Source organism: Acomys minous (genome assembly GCF_964271855.1).
Source record: "Acomys minous genome assembly, chromosome: 10".
Taxonomy (NCBI): Eukaryota; Metazoa; Chordata; class Mammalia; order Rodentia; family Muridae; genus Acomys; species Acomys minous.
Window position 1 is genome coordinate 25,164,943 of NC_140491.1, and position 23,041 is coordinate 25,187,983.

A 23,041-nucleotide genomic window follows, 5' to 3' on the forward strand; every position below is an offset into this window, starting at 1 on the left:
AACTGCTAGAAAACATCTTTGGAGATGATCCATTTTATATGAAGTCCTGAGGCTCTTTGATATCCCATATGACTGGGCTCATATAAAAAAGGAGAATTTGGGGCTGGGGAGATGCTCAGAGTAAAGTAAATGCTGTGCCAACATAGGAGCCTGACGTCAGACCCTTAGCATTAGTGTAAAAGTTAGGCATAGCTGCATATGAGAAGCAGAGACAAGGGTGCCCAGTCCTTGGTGACAAGTCCCAGGTTCAGTGAGAGACCTTGTCTCATAATAAAATGGAGAGCAATGGAAGAAGATACCCAGCCTTGCTCTCTGGCCTATGTATGCACACGTGAATATGAACAGATACAGAGAGAGAGACAGAGACACAGAGAGAGAGAGAGACAGAAAGACAGAGAGAGACAGAGTCAGAGAGAGACAGAGAGAGACAGAGTCAGAGAGAGACAGAGACAGAGAGACAGACAGAGTCAGAGAGAGACAGAGAGACAGAGTCAGAGAGAGACAGAGACAGAGAGACAGAGAGATAGAGTCAGAGAGAGACAGAGACAGAGAGACAGAGAGACAGAGAGAGACAGAGAGACAGAGAAAGGGAGGCAGAGAGAGACAGAGTCAGAGAGAGACAGAGACAGAGAGACAGAGAGACAGAGTCAGAGAGAGACAGAGACAGAGAGACAGAGAGACAGAGACAGGGAGGCAGAGACAGAGAGACAGAGTCAGAGAGACAGAGACAGAGAGAGACAGAGAGACAGAGTCAGAGAGAGACAGAGACAGAGAGACAGAGAGACAGAGAGACAGAGACAGAGAGACAGAGTCAGAGAGACAGAGTCAGAGAGAGACAGAGAGAGAGAGAGAGAGAGAGAGAGAGAGAGACAGAGAGAGAGAGGAGGAGGAGAAAGAGGAAGAAGAGAGGAGGAGGGAGAGAGAGGAAAAGTTGGATATAAAGACAAACATGCCTGTACAGAGAGAATGCAATAGGAAGACTGTGAGGAAACTCCTCCCACCCAGGAAGGATGTGTAACAATTCTACACTGCTCGGAGAAAGTCACAAAACAGAGTCCCTCACAGCCTGCAGGAGCTGCCCCTGCCGGGACCCATTTTTCACTTCAAGAAATAGAGACTGTCAGGTAGTACATTCCTATTTCGAAGCCACATGTTTAGAAAGCACCTTTCTAGCAAACTAAAGAGCCAGTGAAAGTAACCGTAGCACATTTTATGCCTCATATTTGTGCATAGACAAAGGCCATCAAAATTGTAAAATATCCTTCACTGGGTAAAAAAAACCTGTTAATTCCACAGAATGAAAGTGTGCAATGAACACAAATGAAGATCAGGCTAGAGCTGATACTTTTTCTCACTGTATGGGTGATCATCAAGCTGTGGACACCTGGCAGAGTCAGGGGGTGAGGAAACGGGTGAGGAAACGGAAACGCCTGTGTCAACTGTCCTGAGGAGACAAATTGGGCTTTTTTTTTTTCTTCAAAAAATTTATATATTTTAACTTAGCAAATTTACTCCTAGGGTTGTATCTTACACACACACACACACACACACACACACACACACACACACACACACACACTTTATCCTAGCATTGCTTAGGAAATATTGCAAAAAATAAAATAAAAACACTGAAAATGCCCTGAATGTAAATCTATAGTACAGAAAATTCATCTAGTGTGACTCTGTCAGCTGTGAAAATGAGACCTAGCTGTGCGCATCCTCAAGAACACTGTTAAGTGTGGAGGAAGCAGGAAGTGAGACATGGAGAGACGACATGTTGAAAACAAGAGTGTATGCTGCCTTGTGCTCGGAACATTTCTAGAAGACTATGTGCTGCCCCACCCCACCGCACCCCACCCCACCCCACCCCACCCGCTGCTGCTGCTGGTTCATCCTGATGCTACATTTGCTGTTGCCTTTGCTATTGCTGGTGTTTTGGTTTGCTGGACTGCTGGATATTCTGATGAAAAAGACTAGACTTGCCCCCAGGGAACCCAACATCCCTAATCAGCAGGAAGTAGCCTACAGAGGTCTATACCTCCTTTCCCCTCTAACTTTCTTTCTCTCTTGCCTAGTGTGTGTGTGTGGGGGGGTGTTGGAAGGATTTAGGGTGGAGTAAGGGGGAGAAGGGAGGTTGAGGTAGAAGAACCCAAATAAAATAGATGTTTTTAAAAAACAACAACAAAAATACGCCTAAAGCTGCAAAAGAAACAAATGGCAGAGTTAGTCTGCAGGAAAAAGGGGAAAAGAAATTGAAGGAGGTATTTTTGTAACTATTCATCTATAACTGCCCACTTCTTTAAAAACAAAAAGAAAGCGAAGACATAATGTGGCATTTTTTCTATTGTTTTATTGAACAAAAAGGTATGTTCCTAACATTCCATGGACATCTCAGTGTGCCTTAAATATTCATGATTTAACTTTCCTAACTTTAAGACATTGGCGAAAGACACTGGCTGAGATTTATGAATTGGAGATTGAAATGAATCTTTTGGTGCATGGAGAACGAGAAAAAGTTGACTTGGCAAATGCAAAACGCACAGTTTGTAACTGTGAATTGATCTGCTCGGACCTCAAGATTGCAGAATGCCTTTGAAAAAAGTATTACAGCAAGAAAGTAGTCCCCAAAATAGAATCCTCTGTCTTTACTAAGTCGCAGCCTCCCTTCCTGGCTTTATTTATTTATTTATTTATTTATTTATTTATTTATTTATTTTCCCTTCCTGGCTTTAAATCTCTACCAACTGTGTGCTTTCTGCCTCTGTCCTTGAAGGACTTCCAAGGAGATTTCATCACTGACAATTTAGATACCTGGACAGATCATTCAATTTACTCTCAGGAACCAAGCTGTTCAATTTTACTGTGAATTTCACCCAATGAAGTGACAAAGACAACAATGCCTTCATAATATTTGTTTGATAGTCATAATGAGAAAGAGGGGGGGCAGTTGAACAGAGAGTACAATGAGGAATCTGGGTAACAGCCATGGAAGTGTACACCTGGAGTGACGTTCTTTCTTCAGGCTGGGTTAGACCAACCATTGCAATAGATTCCAGGATCACCGTGCAGTTTGGCTTTTGTTGACACAAGCCACACATGCCTGGGAGAGGGGGGCTGAGCTGAAGGGTTGTCTGTCTGTGTTAGACTGGTCCCATGGGCACATCAGTGGGGTTGTTTTCGTCACTGCTGATTGATGTGAGAGGATCCAGATCACCGTGAGCAGTGTCAGCCAGGGCAGGCAAGCCTGGGCTGCATAGGAAAGATAGAAGAGCAAGGCACAGAGAGCAAGCCAGGAAGCAGCATCCCTCAATGGTTCTGACGTAGTTCCTGCCTTGATAGCCTACTATGAGTCCCTGCCTCCTGGAAAATCAAACATTCCCTTTTTCTCACTAAGTTGTTTTTTTTTCCCCCCCGCCCTGGTGTTCATCGTAGCAACAGAAAGCACACTAGGACAATAGTACATGTAGATTAACTGTCTCGCATGTGCATATACCACGTCTGACACATTATGGTGAGAAGGAAAACAACACCATAGCAATTAAAAAAAAATTTTTTTGTTACAAACTATTTTAGCTGCATTGTTAAAACTACTTAATGATGGAGCTATCTGTTTAAGCAGTGTAAGTTTTAAATAGTGCTGCTGCCCCTATTTAGGATTCTAACCAGGGGGATTAACTAGTTTCATATTCTTCATCTTGTATTTTAAAACTTTAAGCATGTGTTTTGTAGTGGGAACGCTTCCTTTTCATTGTTAGAAAAAAAAGTTAGTCCTTAAAGGTGATAAATATGCTAGTGTCCTGTTTGGTTGACTCTTCGTATTTGACCTCAGTTATCGCCTTCCTGTCTCTTCAAAGTGTGTATTATTGGTAAAATTATTTCCTTATTTCAACCCATGTCAGTGGACGAATATGACCACCTTCCCCTTTCTGGCCGTTTGTAACACATGTGCACAGGAAACCGATTCTTCATCTTTCACTCTGCTTCCTGTTCTGTTTTGTGTTCTCAACCTCTTAAACCTATTCCTGTCACCACTTCTTTGAGAAACTCATTTTCTCCATCTTCTTACCTGATTGATTCCTAACTTGTTTCTCAAAGAACAGGCATCAGAGCCGATCAACTCTGGAATCATTTTTGCCACTGATTTGGTGAAATAAACCCATTCCTCTCCAAGTTGCTTTGGGCTGTTGTTTTTATCCCAGCAACAGAAAGCAAACTACAGCAATCATATATTTCTTTCTCTCAGCTGGATATACCTTAAATTGTAAAAGACATTGTCTTCACCAACCCTCTGGAGTTCGGGCAAGAACTTTTGTCTCCATCTATTTGGATGTGTATTGACCTTTTTGTAAATATTCTTATGATTCCTATTACTAGTTATATAATTAAATTGTACATAAGTAAGTTAGGTAAAGGAAAAATTAAAAACTACTTTTTCTATGAAAATTAAGTGATTATTTTGGTAAATAATGATTGTGTGTGAGTCTTTTGGGGGAAAAAAGTGCTGCATTTGATATTGAGATTCTAATAGTAATGATGATAGGACTTTATGGATCTCTGGAGGCATTCTTCACTTGATTTCTCAGCCTACTAGAAAGGCTCTGCCTCTCCAACAACCTCCCAGTTTCTTCCACTTTGTGTCTCAGCTGTTACCCATTTTTGTCCTTCCCAGAAAAATTCAGATGAAAGATGTATAGTGACAAATGTTGTAGAGAGTGGTCAGACTCTGGGTACATTTGGGATGTGGTGGGGTGCGAGGGAGAGCTGACAAGACTCATGCTCAGGCTGTTCCCAAACCCCCCTTATAATCCAGGCTTTCCTTGAGCAGCGCTCCTGCTTTTTAATGATGAGATGAACTCACGCACCCACACCAGCCTAGACATATTTTGATAGTCGAACCCACTTGATTTAGCATGTGATTGGATATGAAACGGGAAAGAGAAAAGAAGAGAAAAGTGATACAAGATCTTTGAGTTCAGCTACGGGAAAAGAAGTTTCTACTTCAAATAATGAAAGGATGGAGTGAAACAAATCGAGAAAGACACCAGGGATTTGGATTTGTACAAATAAGTTTTGTAAGGCTCGCTGCCATCCAAGTGGAGATTTTTCAGTAGGCAGTTGGGTTATGTCAGTCTTGGGGTAGCAAAGTTTTAGGTGAAGCTTTAAATTTGGAAGCAAATGGTTGTGTCGAGAGATTAAGGAGAGAAAATGTTTCAAAGGGAGGGTGTGAAATCAACTCTTTCTGGTGATTCTGATTAGTCAAGTGAGATGAAGGCAGGAAACTAATAGCAGATTCATGAATCTGACACGGTAAGTATTAGGTAAATAGTAATGACCCTGGAATGGGTTAAAGAAAATTTAACTTCAGAGCCCCTAGATGGCTTTCTTCATTGTGGCTTTGTCTTGCTACTGTCTATTCTCAGTGAGACAGCCAGCATGAACTTTAATTAAGCAGCAACCTGCCAGTACATCGTATTTTCAAACACATCACTAGTGGCATGAATCCTATCTCTGAAGGTCAAAAGGGACCTTAAAGAGAGCTTATGTCACTTAGAATATAGTGTGCTGACAATAACAATGCCATAAACATAAAATAAATATATAATAATTGCATATCACATATCCAGAGATAAAGGAAAAACATAATTAATTATATTGTTACTAGGGGCTAAGATTTCCAATATAAGATAAATTAGATATAAACATAAATTTAAGGTTATTAAGGCCCTGCACTTTTACTCTGGATTGAGATTATAAATGTGAACTCACAACGTGTCTATCTCTCCTTTAAAAAACGATGTCTTCTGGTGGCCAGGGAGATGACTCCGCAGGTAAGATCATGTGCTGCTTTTCTAGGGGACTTGAGTTTGATTTCCATCACCATGTTAGGCAGCTCACAACTGCCTGTAACACCAGGTTCAGGGGAATCTGACACTATTTTCTGGCCTCCAAGGGCACTGGACTCACATGCACAAGCATACACATGTATATACATACTTTCAAAAATAACATATTAAAAATACTATCCTTGAGAATTACCCACTAAAGTCCAGAGAAATCATGCCATCTTGCAGTGAGTGGTGATGACACAATCTCTGGACTTTTATTTCTGCTAACAGTGGTCAGGGTCCTGGGAATAATAAACAATCCCATCTTGAGGGCGGGACACACAGTAAGTTTGGGGCACTGAGGACTGAGGGTTAGTTCTTGCCCTGAGAACATGCTCTCCTGCCTTGTGCATGAGAAGTTCCAGCTCTGTGGTCCTGGAAGTCAAGCCTTATACCAGCAGCCAGCCTGACCTGCTGGATTTTCATCCCAGATTGAGTGTCACATCATTGGCTTTGAGGCCTCAGACTTGGGTCTGAGCGCGGTCTGCTGGCATCCTTAGGTCACCAGCCTTCAAAGGCCTGCTGTGAGACTCCCCAGTCATCATAATCACATGAGCCAGTTCTGCTAGTAAATCCCCCTCCTGGTCTGCCCCGCCACATCTTTTATTGCCTCTGTTTCTATGAAGAACCCTGACTAATACATTTGCCACCTGACTGATAAAAAGAAACGATCAAGCATTTAACAGCCTTTTCTTTATAAACTCTCTCTCTCAGGACATCCAGTGGAGAAAGACCCTCCCCCAGTTAAAAGAATTAAGTACATTGCAACAGACTCTCTCAGTTGGAAAATAGTGATTTGCTAATCCCTGTGGAGCTGGTCAGTCTTGGCCTCTTTTCTAGCCTCTAATGGGTTGAAGGATCATCAGATGCTATCAAACTAACGGGATGAAAAGTCATTGTGAAACTTGAGAACAGATAACCCAAGCACACAACACCCAGCTCTAATACCCTTCAAACTGTGGGACGATGAGACATTATGGGCTTTTTGATGTGATGCTGGAAGGGAAGCTCCCTCTGCTTCCCAAGTCTAGACGCCCAAGTCTAACCAACTCTAACCTGGATGTCAGTTTATAGGCAATCCTGCTCCTAGAAGAGCATGTTAAACAGCAGCACAGAGGCCAGTGGGACTGTGCAACTCATCAAAACACTAGCTGTACAAGCCTGACCAACCCAGTTTGGTCACATGAAGGCGGAGGGGGAGAGCTGATCTCCCAAACATGCACCATGACACATGCAAGTGTGCACTCACAGGCATAATGCACACACATTCAGTGATACTGGATCAAATCAAAGCGTAAAAATAAACACCACCACAAGAGTGTGAGTATCAAAAAATAAAATAAAACAAAAAAAAAAAAAAAAAAAGAGTGTGAGTATCCAAACCCAGAGAATGGAAAAATCCTGAGCCAGATGGTCATTCTGTTCCACACACTAATAGCTATCTGTAAATGGAAGGGAAACAGTAGTAAGTTCATGAAAATGTATCTTAATCTTTATAGTGTAAAATAAGACTCTACAGTAGGACAAATCAAAAGTATGTCTTTAAGGAAATCCTTGAAGAATAGACTCAGGCTGGATATTACTAAACTGTCATGTTCCAGGAAAGGTGTCCTTGCTTTACTCCCATAACTGAAAAATTGTTTTGTTTCACGTCTGCCACTGCCTGCGAAAATATAAGTTCCTGACGTTAAAAATAATTCAGTGGTTTTCGTTCACAGTTAGCAGCTAGAAGGATCTGCCAGAGTTCAGAAATACAGTCGGCCCCCTGCACATGTGGCTGCCACATCTGTGAATCAAAACCACTGCAGGCTGGAAACAGTCAAAATACGTTGCCTCCGTACGTGAAATATACACACTTTCCCTCTTGCTATCAATCTCTGAGCTACATGACATGGTAACAACTTCTGCAGCATTTATGTTGTATTAGCTATTTTAAGAAATCCAGAGAAGATTAAAATATGAGTGACAAAGTAAAGATTTATATGCAGATATTTCAGGATTTTATAGACGAACATTAGTACACAGATTTTGGTAGCCTGCTGGGAGGCCTGGGCTTCCTAAGACCAGCTCCTCATAAGTACAGAGGAATGACAAAATTCATGTACAAATCTGTTACAAAATACTTAAAACTTTGAAGAAAGGCCAAATTAACCCCAAAGGATAAGCAGCATTTCTTTGCAGTGTCATATTAGGGTGTTGCCATAGCTTAGATATGGCCTCTCGCTGGATCCCAAAGGTTTCTATGTTGGCAGCTTTGTCCGCTATGTGGCAGTGTTGGGGTTGTAACTCCCACTTAATAGAAGGAGCTTACATCATGGATCATCGCTCTCAGAATAAATCACTCCCGTTCAGAAGGTGGGAATTAGTTCTTGTGAGTAAGTGATCTTCTCTACAGTCTCACCATCGCGGTACCACCTGCCATGCTATGATTGATGTGGCCAGAAGGTCCTCACCAGAGCCCAGAGCTGCAACACCAGACTCTTGAACTTCTGAGATTGTGAGCTAAGCTTATCTTTCCTCCATCTATTTTCTGACATCCTGTACTTTACTATACTAACAGCAACGGACTGAGACAGGTACTGTTGGGAAGATTTACTCAAAAAAACAATTACCCAGTAGAGCATGTGAAGTTGTAGCTCCAACCTTTTAAGTTAGAGTGTAATTTGTCATTCTTGTCTATTAGAGATATAAGTAATTTCTGCGCAATAACAGGATAATCACAAAGTTTCTGTTTCATAATGCCTTCTAGAACGTTAGCTTTTTGTCTGCCTTTATCAGTTTTATGTCTATCTTATCTACGTCTAATATTTGTTTAAATTATGAGCAAACACAAAGAGCCTCGAATGTTCTTTGAAGTGAATTTATCATTTTACTGACTCCCTCATAAATGACTATTTAACGCCAGCTCTCTCTGTCTCCAAGTCCTCTTCTAGGTAAATTTCCCCTGGTCACTTTCAAGCCTGTCACACATGAATAAATGTGTGTAGATTTATGTGCTGTGAAAGTCACACCCTTATCTTATAGAAACTTAGAGTCTGAAAAAAATGTTTTTAACTTGTGATGAAGCTGGCCACCCGCTGTTGAATCTGGTAGTTGTTATAGACATTTTCCTGGTGAATCAGTTTTCTGTCCCCGTTATGAAATGCCTGATATAATCTTATGTAAAAGGGATGGATTTATTTTGGTTCACTGGTATGGCCGTTCCATCGAAGATCAGGAAGTCTTTAGCCTCTGTGCCAATTTTCTGCTTTTGTCAAGACAAACAAAATGCTGAGACTATCGAAGTGGAACTCCTAGCGAAGTAAAATACACAGACTTGGCCTCCTAGAAAACCCAGGCAATTTGAAGAGGAAGAAGCAAAGGACAATGCTTAAAAGTTGTAACATGAAAACAAAGGAATCAGAAAAGCCAGCCAATGAGAGAAAGAAGTGAAGCAGAAAAGCAGAGGAGACTGTTTTCTGACTTTTGCTGTTCACATTTGTGTCTAGCCATCTTGATATTGGCATAAGTGTGTTCAGCTCAAAAGGCTTTAACAGAAAAGACCAAAATATGAAGAGCAGCATATGAAGTAGCTGGAGGTGGTGAGGGGAATTAGAACCCCGTCTCTCTGGGTCTCAGCGTCTCCTGTGACTGGGAGGAAAAGATCTTCCATATATACCTGCCTGCTTATATCCCTATACGCTTGTTTGGACCTTCAGTATCTGCAGCTGGCATCTGTAGCTGGCATCCCTATCATCTTTGGTGGAAGCTGATCTTCACCAAGATGGAAGAGTCATGGGACTTAAGTCATACCAATGAGGTCTCTCTCTAGAGACCTTTGTTGCTCCGTGTGCTGGATCTACACCGCACCCTCTGACTCTCTCCTACCTCTGTACATACTCTGACTCCTGACAGTCATGCTTTCCCACATAGCCAAGAGATAGCTTCAGTGCTGACATCTTGTGCACATTTCAGTGAATCTTGGACATGTGCTCCCCACATGTCTAGGGCCATCTTAGTCAGAAGATGGCTCCTCAGTGCAGCCTTCAAGACAAAGGAAGCAAAGGAGATTGTTCAGGTGTATTCTACCTTAATGTCCCTGGTTCAACTTAGAAGGCTGAGTTGCATCTTCAAGGACATGCTTTGATATCTTCTTCTCATAGGGCAGGGAGTGTGTGCTCAGCACACATGAGAGTCCAGGTTCAAACCAATTACTCTCTTGTCACGGAGAACAAATAACTGACACTGTGTATTGGTTTTCTTTTGAAAATGCTTAACAAAAGCCACTTTAAAAGGGAGAGCTTTCTTGGTGCTCACAGTTTGAGTCACGGTTTATGATGGTGGCAGATACACCAGAGAGAGAGAGGGGGGCTGGTCATGGCATTGTCTCCACAGTAGAGAGCATGGTGAGATTAATCTGGCTGTCTCTGCTTTAATTCAGTCCCAAACAAAAGCTCTTGGAATGATGCTGCCCACACTTACGCTGGGTCTTCTACTACAGTGAACCCAACATGAAAACGCTCTCACAGACATGCCAAGAGTCCATCTCCTAGGTGATTTTAGACCCTGTCAGGTTGACAATCAATATACACCACCATGGTTTACATACAAGGACTTAAAGAGGGCATGAAGGCATGAGTGGTTTAATCTGTGACTCTGACCAAGAAGTAGAGAAAGAGGAAGGGAAATTCCAATACAGGGCTGGTTTTTCCCTCCCCCACCTTTTTGTCCAGCCCAGGATCCCAGCTCAAAGGATGGTGCTTCACTCCCCAGCCACATGTTTGAAATGGATCTTCCTTTTTAGCTAAAGCTCTCTGAAAATTCTGTGGGGGGGGGTGGGAAGAGGAGTATATAAATAAATAAAATAAAAATCTAAAGGTGTGTCTCACTTAGGCTATAAATAAATAAGTAAACCTTAACCCAATCAAGTTAATAATGGGAATTAGCCCTGACACCAAGCACAGAAAGGAAAAAAAAAAAAAGGTTGGTAGAGGACTTTTGTGAGGATAAGAAAAAAAAACTTTTTTTTAAAGAACAGGAGGAAAAGGAGCAGGTAAGAAAGATAAAAATCATAAAACCCAAATGTTGAGGAGATGGATCCATTGGTAAAGCACTGACCTTGCAAGCATAAGGACCTGTGGTCTAGTTCTAGAACTGTGAAAAATCCAAGTGTGGTGGCATGCAAGTCAGTGACCACTTGTGGTGGCATGCAGGTCAATGATAAGGAGGCAGAGACAAGCCCGAGAGGCTCACTGGCCAGCTGATCTAGGTTATTTAGCAAGGTTGTGGTGGTTTGGATGAGAATGACTCCCATAGAACCATATGCTTGAATCCTTGGTCCCCAGTTGGTCGAACTATTTAGTAAGGATCAGGAAGAGTAGCCTTGTTGGAGGAGGTGTGTAATTGGGAGTTGCCTTTGAGTTTGGGGGAAAAAAAACCCAAAACCAACTTGTTCTGTTAGCAGTGTGTCTTTTTTCTCGCTGCCTCATAGTTGTGCCCCAAGATGTGAACCCTCAACAACTACTTCTGCTCCACGCCTGTCTTTGCACTGCCATGTTACACACTACAATGATCATAGATTCTAACTCTCCAAACCTGTGAGCCCTGTGGATGCTTGAAGGCAAATGGGTCGCTTAATCTCCAGTTGATGACATCTTTGGGAAAGATTAGGAGGTATAGCCTTGTTGGAGGTGTGGCTTTGTTGAAGAAAGTGTGTCACTGGGAGAGGGCTTTGAGGTTTCAAAATCCCATGCCAACCTCCCAACTGGGACCCATGGACCAGGATTAAAAAAAACTCCCAACTGTTACTCCAGCACCATGCCTGTATGCTTCCCACCATGATGATCAGGAACTAGACCTCTGAAACCGTAAGCAAGCCTTCAGTGAAATGCCCTCACTCCTAACAGTTGCCTCATGGCGTCTCTTTACTGCAATAGAACAGTGACAAAGACAAGTCCCAAATTAAATGCTTTCTTGTATAAGTTGCCTTGGCCACAGAAATTGCATTCTCACTTTCCCCTCCCACAAAAAAAAAATCATAAACCTTTAGAGAAGCTATCCACCCTCCCTCCAAACATCTATATGACCTAAACACAAACTGATAGAGTTAAGTATGGTGATACTAGAGAGGTATATTTACTTATGCTTTGTTTATATTATTTGTAATACACCAGCTCATATGGCATTTGTGTGGTCCAACTAAATATTTGCAACTTATTATAGTTAAAGCATTGATCTGAGTTCTCAAAGTATACAACTGGATAATAATTCCTAAACCACATGAGTCACATGGTAGACCCTTTGTCACTATAAATCTAGTTATGGGAGATTGTAAAGGGCAACAGCAGAGGTAACAGAACAATCATAACAAAAGGCTAGAAGGAGCAGAAACAAGGGTGTGCCCATACAAATTGTGAAAAGCTGAAGGTACCACAAAAATGTGTTCTGTCCACCCATTGAAAAGTAGAGTTTCGGGGCTGGAGAGATGGCTCAGTGGTTAAGAGCACCGCCTGCTCTTAAGCCAAAGGTCCTAAGTTCAATTCCCAGCAACCACATGGTGGCTCACAACCATCTATAATGTAACCTGGTGCCCTCTTCTGGCCTGCAGGCAAACAAGCAGACAATACTGTATACATAATAATAAATCTTTAAAAAGAAAAGTAGAGTTTCTTTCTCCTACCCTAGAGTCTGAGTTGGCCTTGACTTGGTGACCGGTGGAGGTGAAGAAGTGCCAGTTATGATCCTAAAGCTTGAGGAGGACCCAGCTGACTGTTGTGTTAGGATGTAGAAACCCTGAGACTAATAGGAACCTGGTCTAATAGGAAAGGACCATATGGAGAGGACCATGCAAAGACAACAAAAAGAGAAAGAGTGGTCCAGCTTCCCTCCTGAACCAAGATGTCAGTCATGAAGACACTTTGAATGATGCCTAGGATGATGGCTGACCCAAATGACATGAAGTGAAAGAGTCCTCCAGAGGATCCCTGCCTACTCACAGAAGCATGACATTTAAATGATCCTTAATGTACATCACTGAATTGGGGAATGGTAGTTTACTATAGAGACTGGTACCTGGCTATAAGATTCTGCATTTAAAAAAAGAAATCTTGAAACAGATAAGTCATTGGAAGTGTCATTGCCATGAGACCATGATACACAGATATTTGCTCCAACATATCTGCCGGCTGCTGTGAAGGTGTTCTATGACATGAAAAACATTAAATCATAGACCTGCTAGGAAGGACTTCATCAACCATAATTGTGAGTGGGCCACATCTTATCAGGCCTTAAGAAAAAGATTAAAGTTCCAAGAGGAAAGGGAATCCTGCCAGACTTCCTTCAGACTAAAACTCTAGCACTGGCAGTTCTAGATTCTTCCAACCTGCTGGCTTAGGCTCCAGGTGTTTTAGATTGCCAGCCTCCATGACTGCATGGGCCAGTTCCACCCCCACTATCTCCATTTGTCTGGAGACACTGTGACATCAGTCCTGACACTGGATGTCAGGCAGAAGAAGAAAGGTCTCAAGGAACAACTGTTCATGTCGACTTGATGGGCACACAGGAAGTGGTTGTTGAAGGCTGGAAGAAAGGCAACTCCTTGCAGAAGTGATGTAACATGTTGTAACTCTGTAAGCTGCAAAAGTGAAGATACATAACACCCTCTAGGAAGCCAAGGCTTTGGTCCAGAAGTCTTAGAGTAGAATCTGAGAGTTCAGTCACTTTTTTTTTAAAGATGGGCAATATAAAGTGCAGGCACAGGAAGGAAAGAATTCTTGATTCTTAGTGCAGATTAGAAAGTAAAGCCAACCCCAATTAAATATTTCCCTTCACTAGAGTTGCTGTGGTCATAGTGTCTCTTCACAGCAATAGAATCCTAACTAAGACATGTACAATCTCCCATTTTTACCCAGAAATTCCATCACCGGGAGTCAATCACACAGAACACTGCAGTATACACATTAAGGCATATGCTGAAGATGTCCACTGCAGACAGAAAGCTGTACACGAATTGAAACCCCTGTACCACCAGTAGCCCGATCACTACCTGGAACATAGTAGGGGTTTAAAATATTTATATGATGAGTGAATGGGATTGAAAATTAGAAAATGGGCCAGCAAGATGGCTCACTATATAAAGGTGATTGCTGCCGAGTCTGAAGACCTGCCTTTGATTCCCAGGACCTACATAGTAGAAGAAAAAAGTGACGCCCACAAGTTGCTCTCTGAGTTCCACACATGCCCTGTGGCACATGCTCCCACCCATCCCACATGTAATTAAAAATTAACAAATTAAGATTTTTGTCAACTGGAAATGGTTACATCTACCCTGTAAAGAATGAGGTATATTTGGAGACACCAATAGGAAAGACTCCCTCCCCCCCCCCCAAGTGTTTGGTTAAAAAGATTAGAAGCAATGTTACTTTCAGCATTAGAGAACTGAATTAAGGGACTAAGATCTAATACAGGAACAATTGTACTTAATCTATATTTATTATTGTGGAGAGGGCGGTATCTGCAACACTATATTTGCATAGCAGTAACATTTCCACCATTTACCTTGACAAGATTATTCCTCTCAGTTCCTCCTCATTTCTCTAGGCACTGGGTGCTGTCATTAATGTGCCCATTTTACACTGGGTGAACACACCGCAGCACAGGTACACTGAGGACCTAGTCCAGGGCTGTACTGCAACAGAGCCTAGTTTCAAACTCAAGTGGCCTGGCTTCAGAATTCACCTTCTTAAACCATGGGCAGATAAAGTGCCATGTGATCAAGTTGTTGACTCGTGATGGTGATAATTATTATTTCTCTTCCATTTCTAAGGTCTCTACATGTGGCCTATAGAGTTGACACCCATCCCACCTACAAAGCGTGAGTAGGCAGTTAGCTTAGTGGCTAGGAGTTCAATTTCTACAATCACACGTGCAGTTTACTCAAACTTCCTGACCCAATTTTCTCAACTTATCTGTAAAATGGAGAAATCAATAGTAACTGTTGCTGTGTGTTTGTCTTCTGTCCTGTTCTATTCTGTTCCATTCCTTCTTTTACTTATGCTGGGGATGAACCCAGGGTACTCTGTAAGCCAGGAGAGAGCTCTACCACTGAGCTGCATCTCAGCTCTGACATGGTCTTTAAAGGACTATGTGATTGGTTAAAGTGCCTGACGCGTGATAAGTATCTTTCACTAATATATTCATATAAAATGTGTGTGTGTGTGTGTGTGTGTGTGTGTGTGTGTGTGTGTGTGTGTGTGTGTCTGTATCTGTGTTGTGAGATGTCTGACAAGATGCTCATGACAGTACATATAGGTTAGGCCAATGACATGGACCAGTAGGTAGGGATGTTTGCTTCCAAACCTAATGGCCTGAGTTTGATTCCCAGAATCTATCTACTGGAGGCAAAGAATTGATTCCATGACCTCTACATGCATGTACGCTGTGACACATGCATCCACACTCAGAATAAATACTATAATTTTAATTAATTAATCCTGTTATTTTCAAACTATGATTCGACATGCACAAACAATACCTGCCAGATGCATATACATACACATGAGTGGCTGGGTTGGACAAGTAGTCAACATCTCCACACCACAGGGTTCGCACTAAGCTCACTTCATGCTAATTCCATGCAGCCACTTTGCTAGGCACAGTGAATTTAATCAAAATGATTGAACAACCAATATCATTTTTTTTTAAATCTGTAAACAAGATATTAATCGGGAGTGGTGGTTCTACCTGAACATTTTCAAGTAAGTCTACGACCCAAACCAGAGCATGTGACTACGTGGGAAGTTTGGGCATCTGAAGACAGAAGGTGAAGATGGGCTCGAGGCATGCCTACCCAGCCTGTCCTACTCTCTGTTTGACTTCAGAAATCAGTTCTACACTAAAACAATACCCAGGAATGAATAGCCATGCCACAAGCTCCTTCCTCTGGGGCAGGTAGTGCATGGAAGGGAGTGTGAGAGCTGACTGTACACTCTGATAAAGATGTTCCCAAGGGTCTGCACGGGTTCACCAAGCTGACTCAGCTTATCTGATGAGTGATGTTTCAGTTCCCATAATCTGTCTTGTTTTGTTTTATTAAAGATCAAGTGCAAAAAAGAATCAGGAAGCTGTTTGGGTGCAGTGTTTGTTTGCTTTGTGTTTGCTTTGTAACCCAAGCTTGTCCTGGAATTTTCAACTTAGCTGTGCTGCCCTGGCTAACCTTGAACACACAGCAATCCTCTTGTACCACAGGCATGAATGACCGCTCCAGGATGTTGTTTTATAAAGATAAATAAAACTCAAGGCAGACATTTGCCCTTTCTGACTCCCTCGACTTCCACAGCGTGCTCAGCCAGCCACTTAGTCAAATGTCACCTGTGACCATAACTTTCTGAGCAGGGACGGTAGGCTGATCGAAACCACAAGCCAAATGACAATGTGAAGTTCCTGGGCCTACGAAAGTTTTCTGTCCCTGCAGCGGGGCTGTAGCCAAAGGTGGCCCCAAAGGCCCATCTCAGGACCGGCTATAGGAGGCAAGCACCTTTGCAGAGCTCAGCAAGAGTCAGGCCCCCATAGCAGGCACTGATCACTCAGAAGTGATGGTGCTTGCTTGGTAGCTTGCACAGGGGACCTCCCGCTCACCGGAATCCTACTCAGCACTGCCCTTTGGCTCTCAGCTGATCCGCAACACAAGATTCTTTGTTTGGGACAATCTGGACACTGCACCTCCTCCCCCCTCACGCGCCGTGAGAACTCCAGCTGGGTCACAGCCTGCCTCCCGGGCCCCCGCGCAGCACTGTGCCTGGCATGTGCCTCAGATGCCAACTCACCTCATCTCAGGCCGGAGGATTTGCGTGTACACGAGGCAGCGTCCCAGGAAGATTTCAGGGAAGTGGTTCGTGGTTGGCTTCCCCTTCCACACAAGGAGTGAGCGCGGCCAGAGAAAAAAAACCAGGAGGCTCACTATCAAGGTGAACAGGATCAGGAGACCTACTCCGAGACAGATCTGGACGGTCCTAGAAAGGCGGCAGCCAGGTCTGTCCTCAGACACCGGGCTAAACTCATAGTTGGCCATGGGGCTCCTTGGAGAGCAGCCCCGGCTAGGCAGGAAGAGCGCACAGTGCTGGCTGGGTAGGAGCCTGCCCCTCCTCCTTTCTTTCACTTGCCTTTTATCAGCTTCCTTTCCCACCCCCTACCCCTGCTTCAAAGTTCAATGGAGTGACTGGGCTAATAAGGCTTTAAGGATGTTAACAGGCACTCGAGCTGCTAACTTCCAGACTCCTAAGCAGAAGATGTTCAAGAGCCTCCCTCTCTCCAAGAGAAGCCAGCATGCTAGCCTCTGCACGGGCACAGACAACAGCTTGGGGATATTCCTGGCCAGACATTTCTGTCACCTGTACACCTGACACTTTCCCATTACATATTCTCTCTTCTCCCCCCCCCTTCCTCCCTCCCTCCCTCTCTCTCTCTTTCTCTTGTCCTTTCTCCCTCTCTCTCCTTTTCTCTCTCTCCTCTCCTTTCCCTCTCTCCTCCTTCTCCTCTCCCCCTCTCTCCCCATCTCCCCTCTCCCTCTCTCTCCCCTCTCTTTCTCTCTCTCCCTCCATCTCCCTCTCTTCCTTCTCTCTCTCTGTTCACTCAATGCCTGACAACGACAATGAATGTCCTACCTTTACTTCTAAGCTTTGATAAAATCCTGCTCGGATATCTTGAAAGTCCCAGGTTCATTTGGCCTCTCCTTTCTGGAGGTTCAGGCCCAGTTCAAACCCAGCCCTTGGTTAACCCAGGCTGTTAAAGTGCTGTTAACTCGTCTCTCTGAACCAGATAGATACGAAGCAGCTACTCACATTAATCGTATCACAGATTGTTTTGATTAGATATTCCCTAGGTGTTTAGGACAAGCCTTAAGACATAATAACTGATTACAGTAACTCCAAGTTATTACTGCTTGCTCTAGGGAGCTTCCAACTTGATACGATTTTACAATTGATAAGATGTTTGCCACCTGCCCTGGCCGGCGGGGTCTTCAAACGGAACCTCGGAGGGGGATACAAGGCTGAAAAAGAGACAGGACCGGGAGACATGAAGAAATGGGGGGCAAGTCTGGATTCTGATCAAACCTCGTTTGTTGAAATTTTTCACAGAGTTTTTATAGGGTCTCAGAAAGGCAAGGGCAGGCTGCTATGGAAACCTAATGACAGCTATTCTGCTCTCTAGCCCAGTAGTAAAAACTTTAAGATAAGGGAGTAAACTTTGAGAGAATGTAGCTGATAAGCAAGTGGATTCCTAGGAGCTAATGAGGATGCTCTGCTATACCTCTCAGTAGTAAAAACTTCAAGGATAGGGAGGTAAGTTCTGAGGAATGCAGCTGCAGAGATAAGGTAAATAAGCAGTTTCTGAGAGGTGTGGCCTCGGGCTGACCCTCAGCTTGCTACTTGCCAAACAGAGGTGTAGAAAATGGAACCTACAGGCAAGGTGGAATTGCCTATGTTTTAGGCCAAGAGCCACTAAGGGTGGCCCCTTACAGCCACCCATCTCATGTCCAAGTAGGAAGCCCAGAATACAGGGCCTCTTCCTGCCTCCCCTTCCCAAGAGGACATGTATTACTTAAACAGAGACTTGCCACATCATAGCTCATAGCACAGGGCGTGCATGGGACAGTCATGTTCCAGGCAGAGGGAATACAAGGTGCAAACGCTGAAGCAGGAACAACCCTTGTCCTGTTTTAAGTGGCACAAAGGCAGCCATGCAGCTAGACTAGAGAATGGAGAGAGGATAGTTTCTAGGGCAACGGGAGAGCCGATCTCTGCAGCTCTGTAGGAGGACTTTTTTTTTTTAGACTGGGCATTTCGCTTACAGGTTTTTCTTATTCATTTCCTGTGCCCCTCCCCCCCTCTCTCTACCATGTGTGTCCAACTCAGGTCATCAGGCTTGACAACAGAGGACTGGACAGGTTGGGCCATTTCACCAGCATGGGTTTCAGCTTTAAGTCACTCAAGGTCAGTGAGTTGCCTGGCGTGACAAGTGAAAGACTCAGCCTGGCTTTGTAGAACAAAGGTGGAAACATAAGGACCGGGTCTGACTTTAACCTGCAAATTAGTAACAAGTGGTAAATTTAAAGAAGATCACGCCCTAGGAAAGGTTCTGAAGTAGAAGCAACAGGATTTGTTGAGCAGGATGTGGGTTTGCAAGAATGGGAGGAATCAATGATAACACCGATATTTTTGAGACATGATCAAAGGAAGGGACCCTATTGCCTGGTATAGTAACAAGAACACTAGAATGGGGTGGGTTTAGTTTGGGGTGCAGAGGTGTAAGTGGAGAATTTTGTTCAGATGAAGTAAGGTTGGAATCCCAAACAAGAGACACCGAGTTAGGTACAAGTATGTGAGCCAGCGTTGGAGACCAATTTCAGCACACAGTTTGTAAAGAGGATGGTAAGATCACAAAGAGACCATGTAATAGTCAAGGGAGAAGTTTCAAGATCTCGTAGAGCATTCTTGAAAGCAGGGAGTCAGAAAAGCGTGGGAATCCCAGAAAAAGGAACTTGGAACGGTGACTCCTGACCAAGAAAGAAGAGAAGCCCAGAAGTTCATGACAAAAGGAACTTTAAAAAATAGACATACTACCTCTGGTGTGTGTGTGTGTGTGTGTGTGTGTGTGTGCATGAATACACAAGTGCACAAGCATATGCATGTGTGTGCATTCCGGTTCCTATGTGTGGTGTTCATACAGGCCAACATAGGGCATCAGGTCCCCCAGAGTTGAAGTTGTAAATGGTTGTGAGCTGCCTGATGTGGATGCCAGGACCACACTCCAGTCTTCTGCAAGAGCACAAACACTCTTAAATGCTGACTCTTCTTTCCATGGCCAAGAGGGAGCACTTTTAGGAAATGTGGGCACAGCCCAACAGAATAGGTTCAAGCGAACGTGTCAATGGTCTATCAGTAAGTTAGAGTGCACTTGTGTTGAAAGGGGAGGGACGGTTTGTTTGGTTGGTTTCAGTTTTGGTTTCTTAATGTCAAAGAGAATTGAGAAGTAAGGTCACAATTGGGAAATGGCAGGCATTATAACTTGGATATGTAAAAATCCCCTATACGTTTATGATTTGAACTCTTGGTACTCAGGCAGGGGCGCTAGTTTGGAAAGTTATATAAATTTTGGAGGCGAGGCTAAGAGGGATGAATTGGGTCACTGGTTAAAGGTCTTGGTGCTGGGTTGTCCCTGTCAACTTACTATCCAGTTCTTTACCTCTTGGTTGATCATGAAGTGAACGGCTCTCCTATGCCACATAATATTCTACCCAAGAGCACGAAGCCAAGAGACCGTGAACCAAATTCTCTAAAACTTGAACCAAAGTCATTTTTTTCCCCTTCTTCAGTTGTCCAGTTGGATAGTTTCTCACAATAATGAGAAAGTAAGTAACACCCTGGGAGTCAGGAAAGAGAATCCAGTTCTGGGATTAGATTTCTAGCAGGAACTTTTGCAAGCTGACAAGCCGACTCAGCAGCACAACAATGCTTGACAAAAGCTCGTGAGGGGGAGAAGAATCTGAGGCACCGTGGGGATGTGAGTGGGAGCTCTGGCTCCTCACAAAAAAAAAAAAAAAAAAAAGAGGTGAGGAATATGGCTCAGGATTTGATGATAACAGCAAAAGAACATTCTTTCCTGATTGCTTCTCCCATGAAGTAATAAAGAAAGCCCCTGTGGGGACAGTGTAGAGCACTGGAGGAGACTAACCAGGCTGGGGCGTAGTCAAAAATTCAAAGAAAGGCCAGTTAGTGAACCAGTGTTTACCCGAACACACCCACTGTTTAGACAAAAATCAGAAAAGGACAAAGCTCGCTCAGCAGCCTGCTAGAGCTGCCACAGCAGAGCACCACACACTGGATGGCTCAAGCAAAAAAAAAAAAAAATGTATTGTCTTGAAGTCCTAGAAGCTGGAAACTCAAGGGCAAGCTTTCTGCATGGTTGGTTCTTTTTGAGGCCTCTCCACTTACTTGGCTTTCAGACTGCCCTTTCCTTTGTGCCTTTACTAGCTGAGGAGGGCTCTCTGTAAGTCTGTGACCTAATTTCCAGTTTGTATGAAGATGTCAAGGATGGATTTGAGCCCTTCCTCAATAATCTCGCTTTAATTACGTCTACACAGGTAATTGGGCTACCTCCAAATACAGTTACCTTTTGAGACGCTGGCCTGAGACCTAAGAATTGTGGGTGTCAGTCATCATGAAGTCCTGTGGGTCTTGACAGCGGGTAAACACTGAGCTGAAATCTGAGCAAGGATAGCATTCAACTAATGGATGCTCCTAAGCTCTACAGAAACTGAAGTGAGCACAAAAGGAAGATGAGAAACAGTGAAAAGACACAAGCTGTTACTGCCGTGATGCTGATGGGACAGCAAGATTACTAGAGCAGGGGACATTTATGCTTCCGTGATTTCATAGGTCAAACTCAACATTAAGTTCCTCCTCCAACTTGTGTTCTTCCTGATCTTCTTTACTTAAGTGATGAGCATCAAAATCCTTGACACACACCCGCTCCATCTGGGATCTTTCAAGGCGTCCCTCTCCCTCACCCCACATATCCCAGGGAGCTTGGTCTCTGCTGCCTGCAAATGATTCACTAGATACTATGGCCTTCAACTCATCTCTGACTTAGTCCAGTCTCTTTCTCTCCTCAGACTGGCTTTCAACTCCTCCTGCAAATCCAGCCTTCCCAGTCTCCATCCATTCTCTGCAACCTGGGAGGTGGTCCAGATGTCACATTTTTTTTAAAGATGTAATTTCTCCCAACATAACTTTGTCTTTCTCACTTCCCAGCTTGCTCCAGATGTTTCCCACAGCATGTGGGCCCCTCTCGGCTTCTCCTTCTCCCATAGTCACCTTGGTCTCCAACCTCCATGGTCCCTCAGTGCTCTTGGTCTTCTCTGTCCCCAGGTAATGCAAACTTTCTTCTGCCTTTGACCTTCATATATATACTGCTGAGCCTTCAGGTCTCAGCCTCAGCATACACTTTCCAAGAAGCCTTCCCAAATGGAAGCAGGAGTATGAGATGTTTTGGTGGTTGCTGTAACAAACTAGCTGACAAAGCAACTTCAGAAAAGGAGGGGTTGATGTGTGCTTATGGTTTGAAAGCCTTGTCCACCGTGGCAGAGAGGATATGGAGGTAGTCGAGGCAGCTAGTCCCTTTGTATCTTCAGTGAGGAAGCATAGAACAACGGGAGCTAGCGCTCAGTTAACATTCTTTTTATTTAGACTAGGATCCCAAGCCCTAGAATGGTGCTATCCATATTTGCTGGGTCTTGCTACCACCACAATGGTGGATCTTGCTACCTCAATTAGCCCAATCAAGAAAACAAACATGCCCAGTGTCATGTCTCCTAGGTGCTTCTAGCATTCACATTAACCTCCACAGCAGGTCTTCAGGTTGGACACTCTCCTGGCTGACCAACACAGAAGCCAGAGGACCTCCTGAGCCAAGACAGATCTCAGAGGCTTGGAAGATATGAACTGCCCAGCCACCAAATAAGACTTTGAAGAGTTTCTTCGAGGCTTCCAGTATTTGCTAAGGGTGTGGTTGGAAACAATTGTGTGTTTTTTATTTTCCTCTTTATGTCTTAGAATTCAACTTGAAGTCCTTAAATGCTTGTTAAACAAATGAATGCACAGCTCCCCCAGTTCACTCCCAGTACTTAGTTTTTCTGAGAGGTGGATAGTACCACATTCACCTCTAAACCATAATGTGAAAATCGAACGGGAAATGCTGCTCTTTCTTTGCCTAAGGTTTGCTTCCCTTATGCTGGGTCCTGTTGTGCTCTCCCACTTTGTCACCCCCTTTGCCTCTAAGTGCAAAGTTCAAAAACAGTTACTATGTAACAAGCCTTTATGTCTTTCTTCCTTATAAAATAAAACTATACCTTCCCTCCACAACACTTTGGTTTGTTTGATTTGTTTGTTTTGTTTTTTTCAAGACAGGGTTTCTCTCTTTGTAGGCCTGGCTGTCCTGGACTCATTTTGTAGACCAAGATGGCTCGAACTCACAGAGATCCACCTGCCTCTGCCTCCCAAGTGCCAGGCTCCCCGACAACACTTTAAAAAGAGTATTGTTATTTTCTTCAAAGACATTATTTATTTTTGTTTATATGTATGTGTGTGTGGGCCTACTTGTGTTTATGTGCACCAGGTATG

The 23,041-nt window shown here is 43.6% G+C and overlaps 1 protein-coding gene and 1 long non-coding RNA gene across 3 annotated transcripts in view; one reads left to right on the forward strand and one right to left on the reverse strand.

Moving 5' to 3' along the window:
- Positions 1 to 17,218, reverse strand: part of CD38 (CD38 molecule) — a 39,010-nt gene extending 21,792 nt beyond the window's left edge. The window contains exon 1 of the mRNA XM_084798511.1: positions 16,688 to 17,218. Within this exon, the coding sequence (XP_084654637.1) occupies positions 16,688 to 16,932 (245 nt within the window). The 5' untranslated portion in view covers positions 16,933 to 17,218. The remainder of the gene's footprint in view (positions 1 to 16,687) is intronic.
- On the forward strand, positions 16,777 to 22,783 carry LOC311607011. Of its 2 annotated transcripts, XR_014782499.1 has the most exons (4): positions 16,799 to 16,892; positions 18,776 to 18,853; positions 21,674 to 21,790; positions 22,238 to 22,783. It is a non-coding gene; the product is annotated as an uncharacterized lncRNA (long non-coding RNA). The 2 variants fall into 2 exon arrangements; XR_014782498.1 differs by lacking the exon at positions 18,776 to 18,853 and having other exon boundaries at positions 16,777 to 16,892.
- The last annotated feature ends 258 nt before the right edge of the window (positions 22,784 to 23,041 follow it).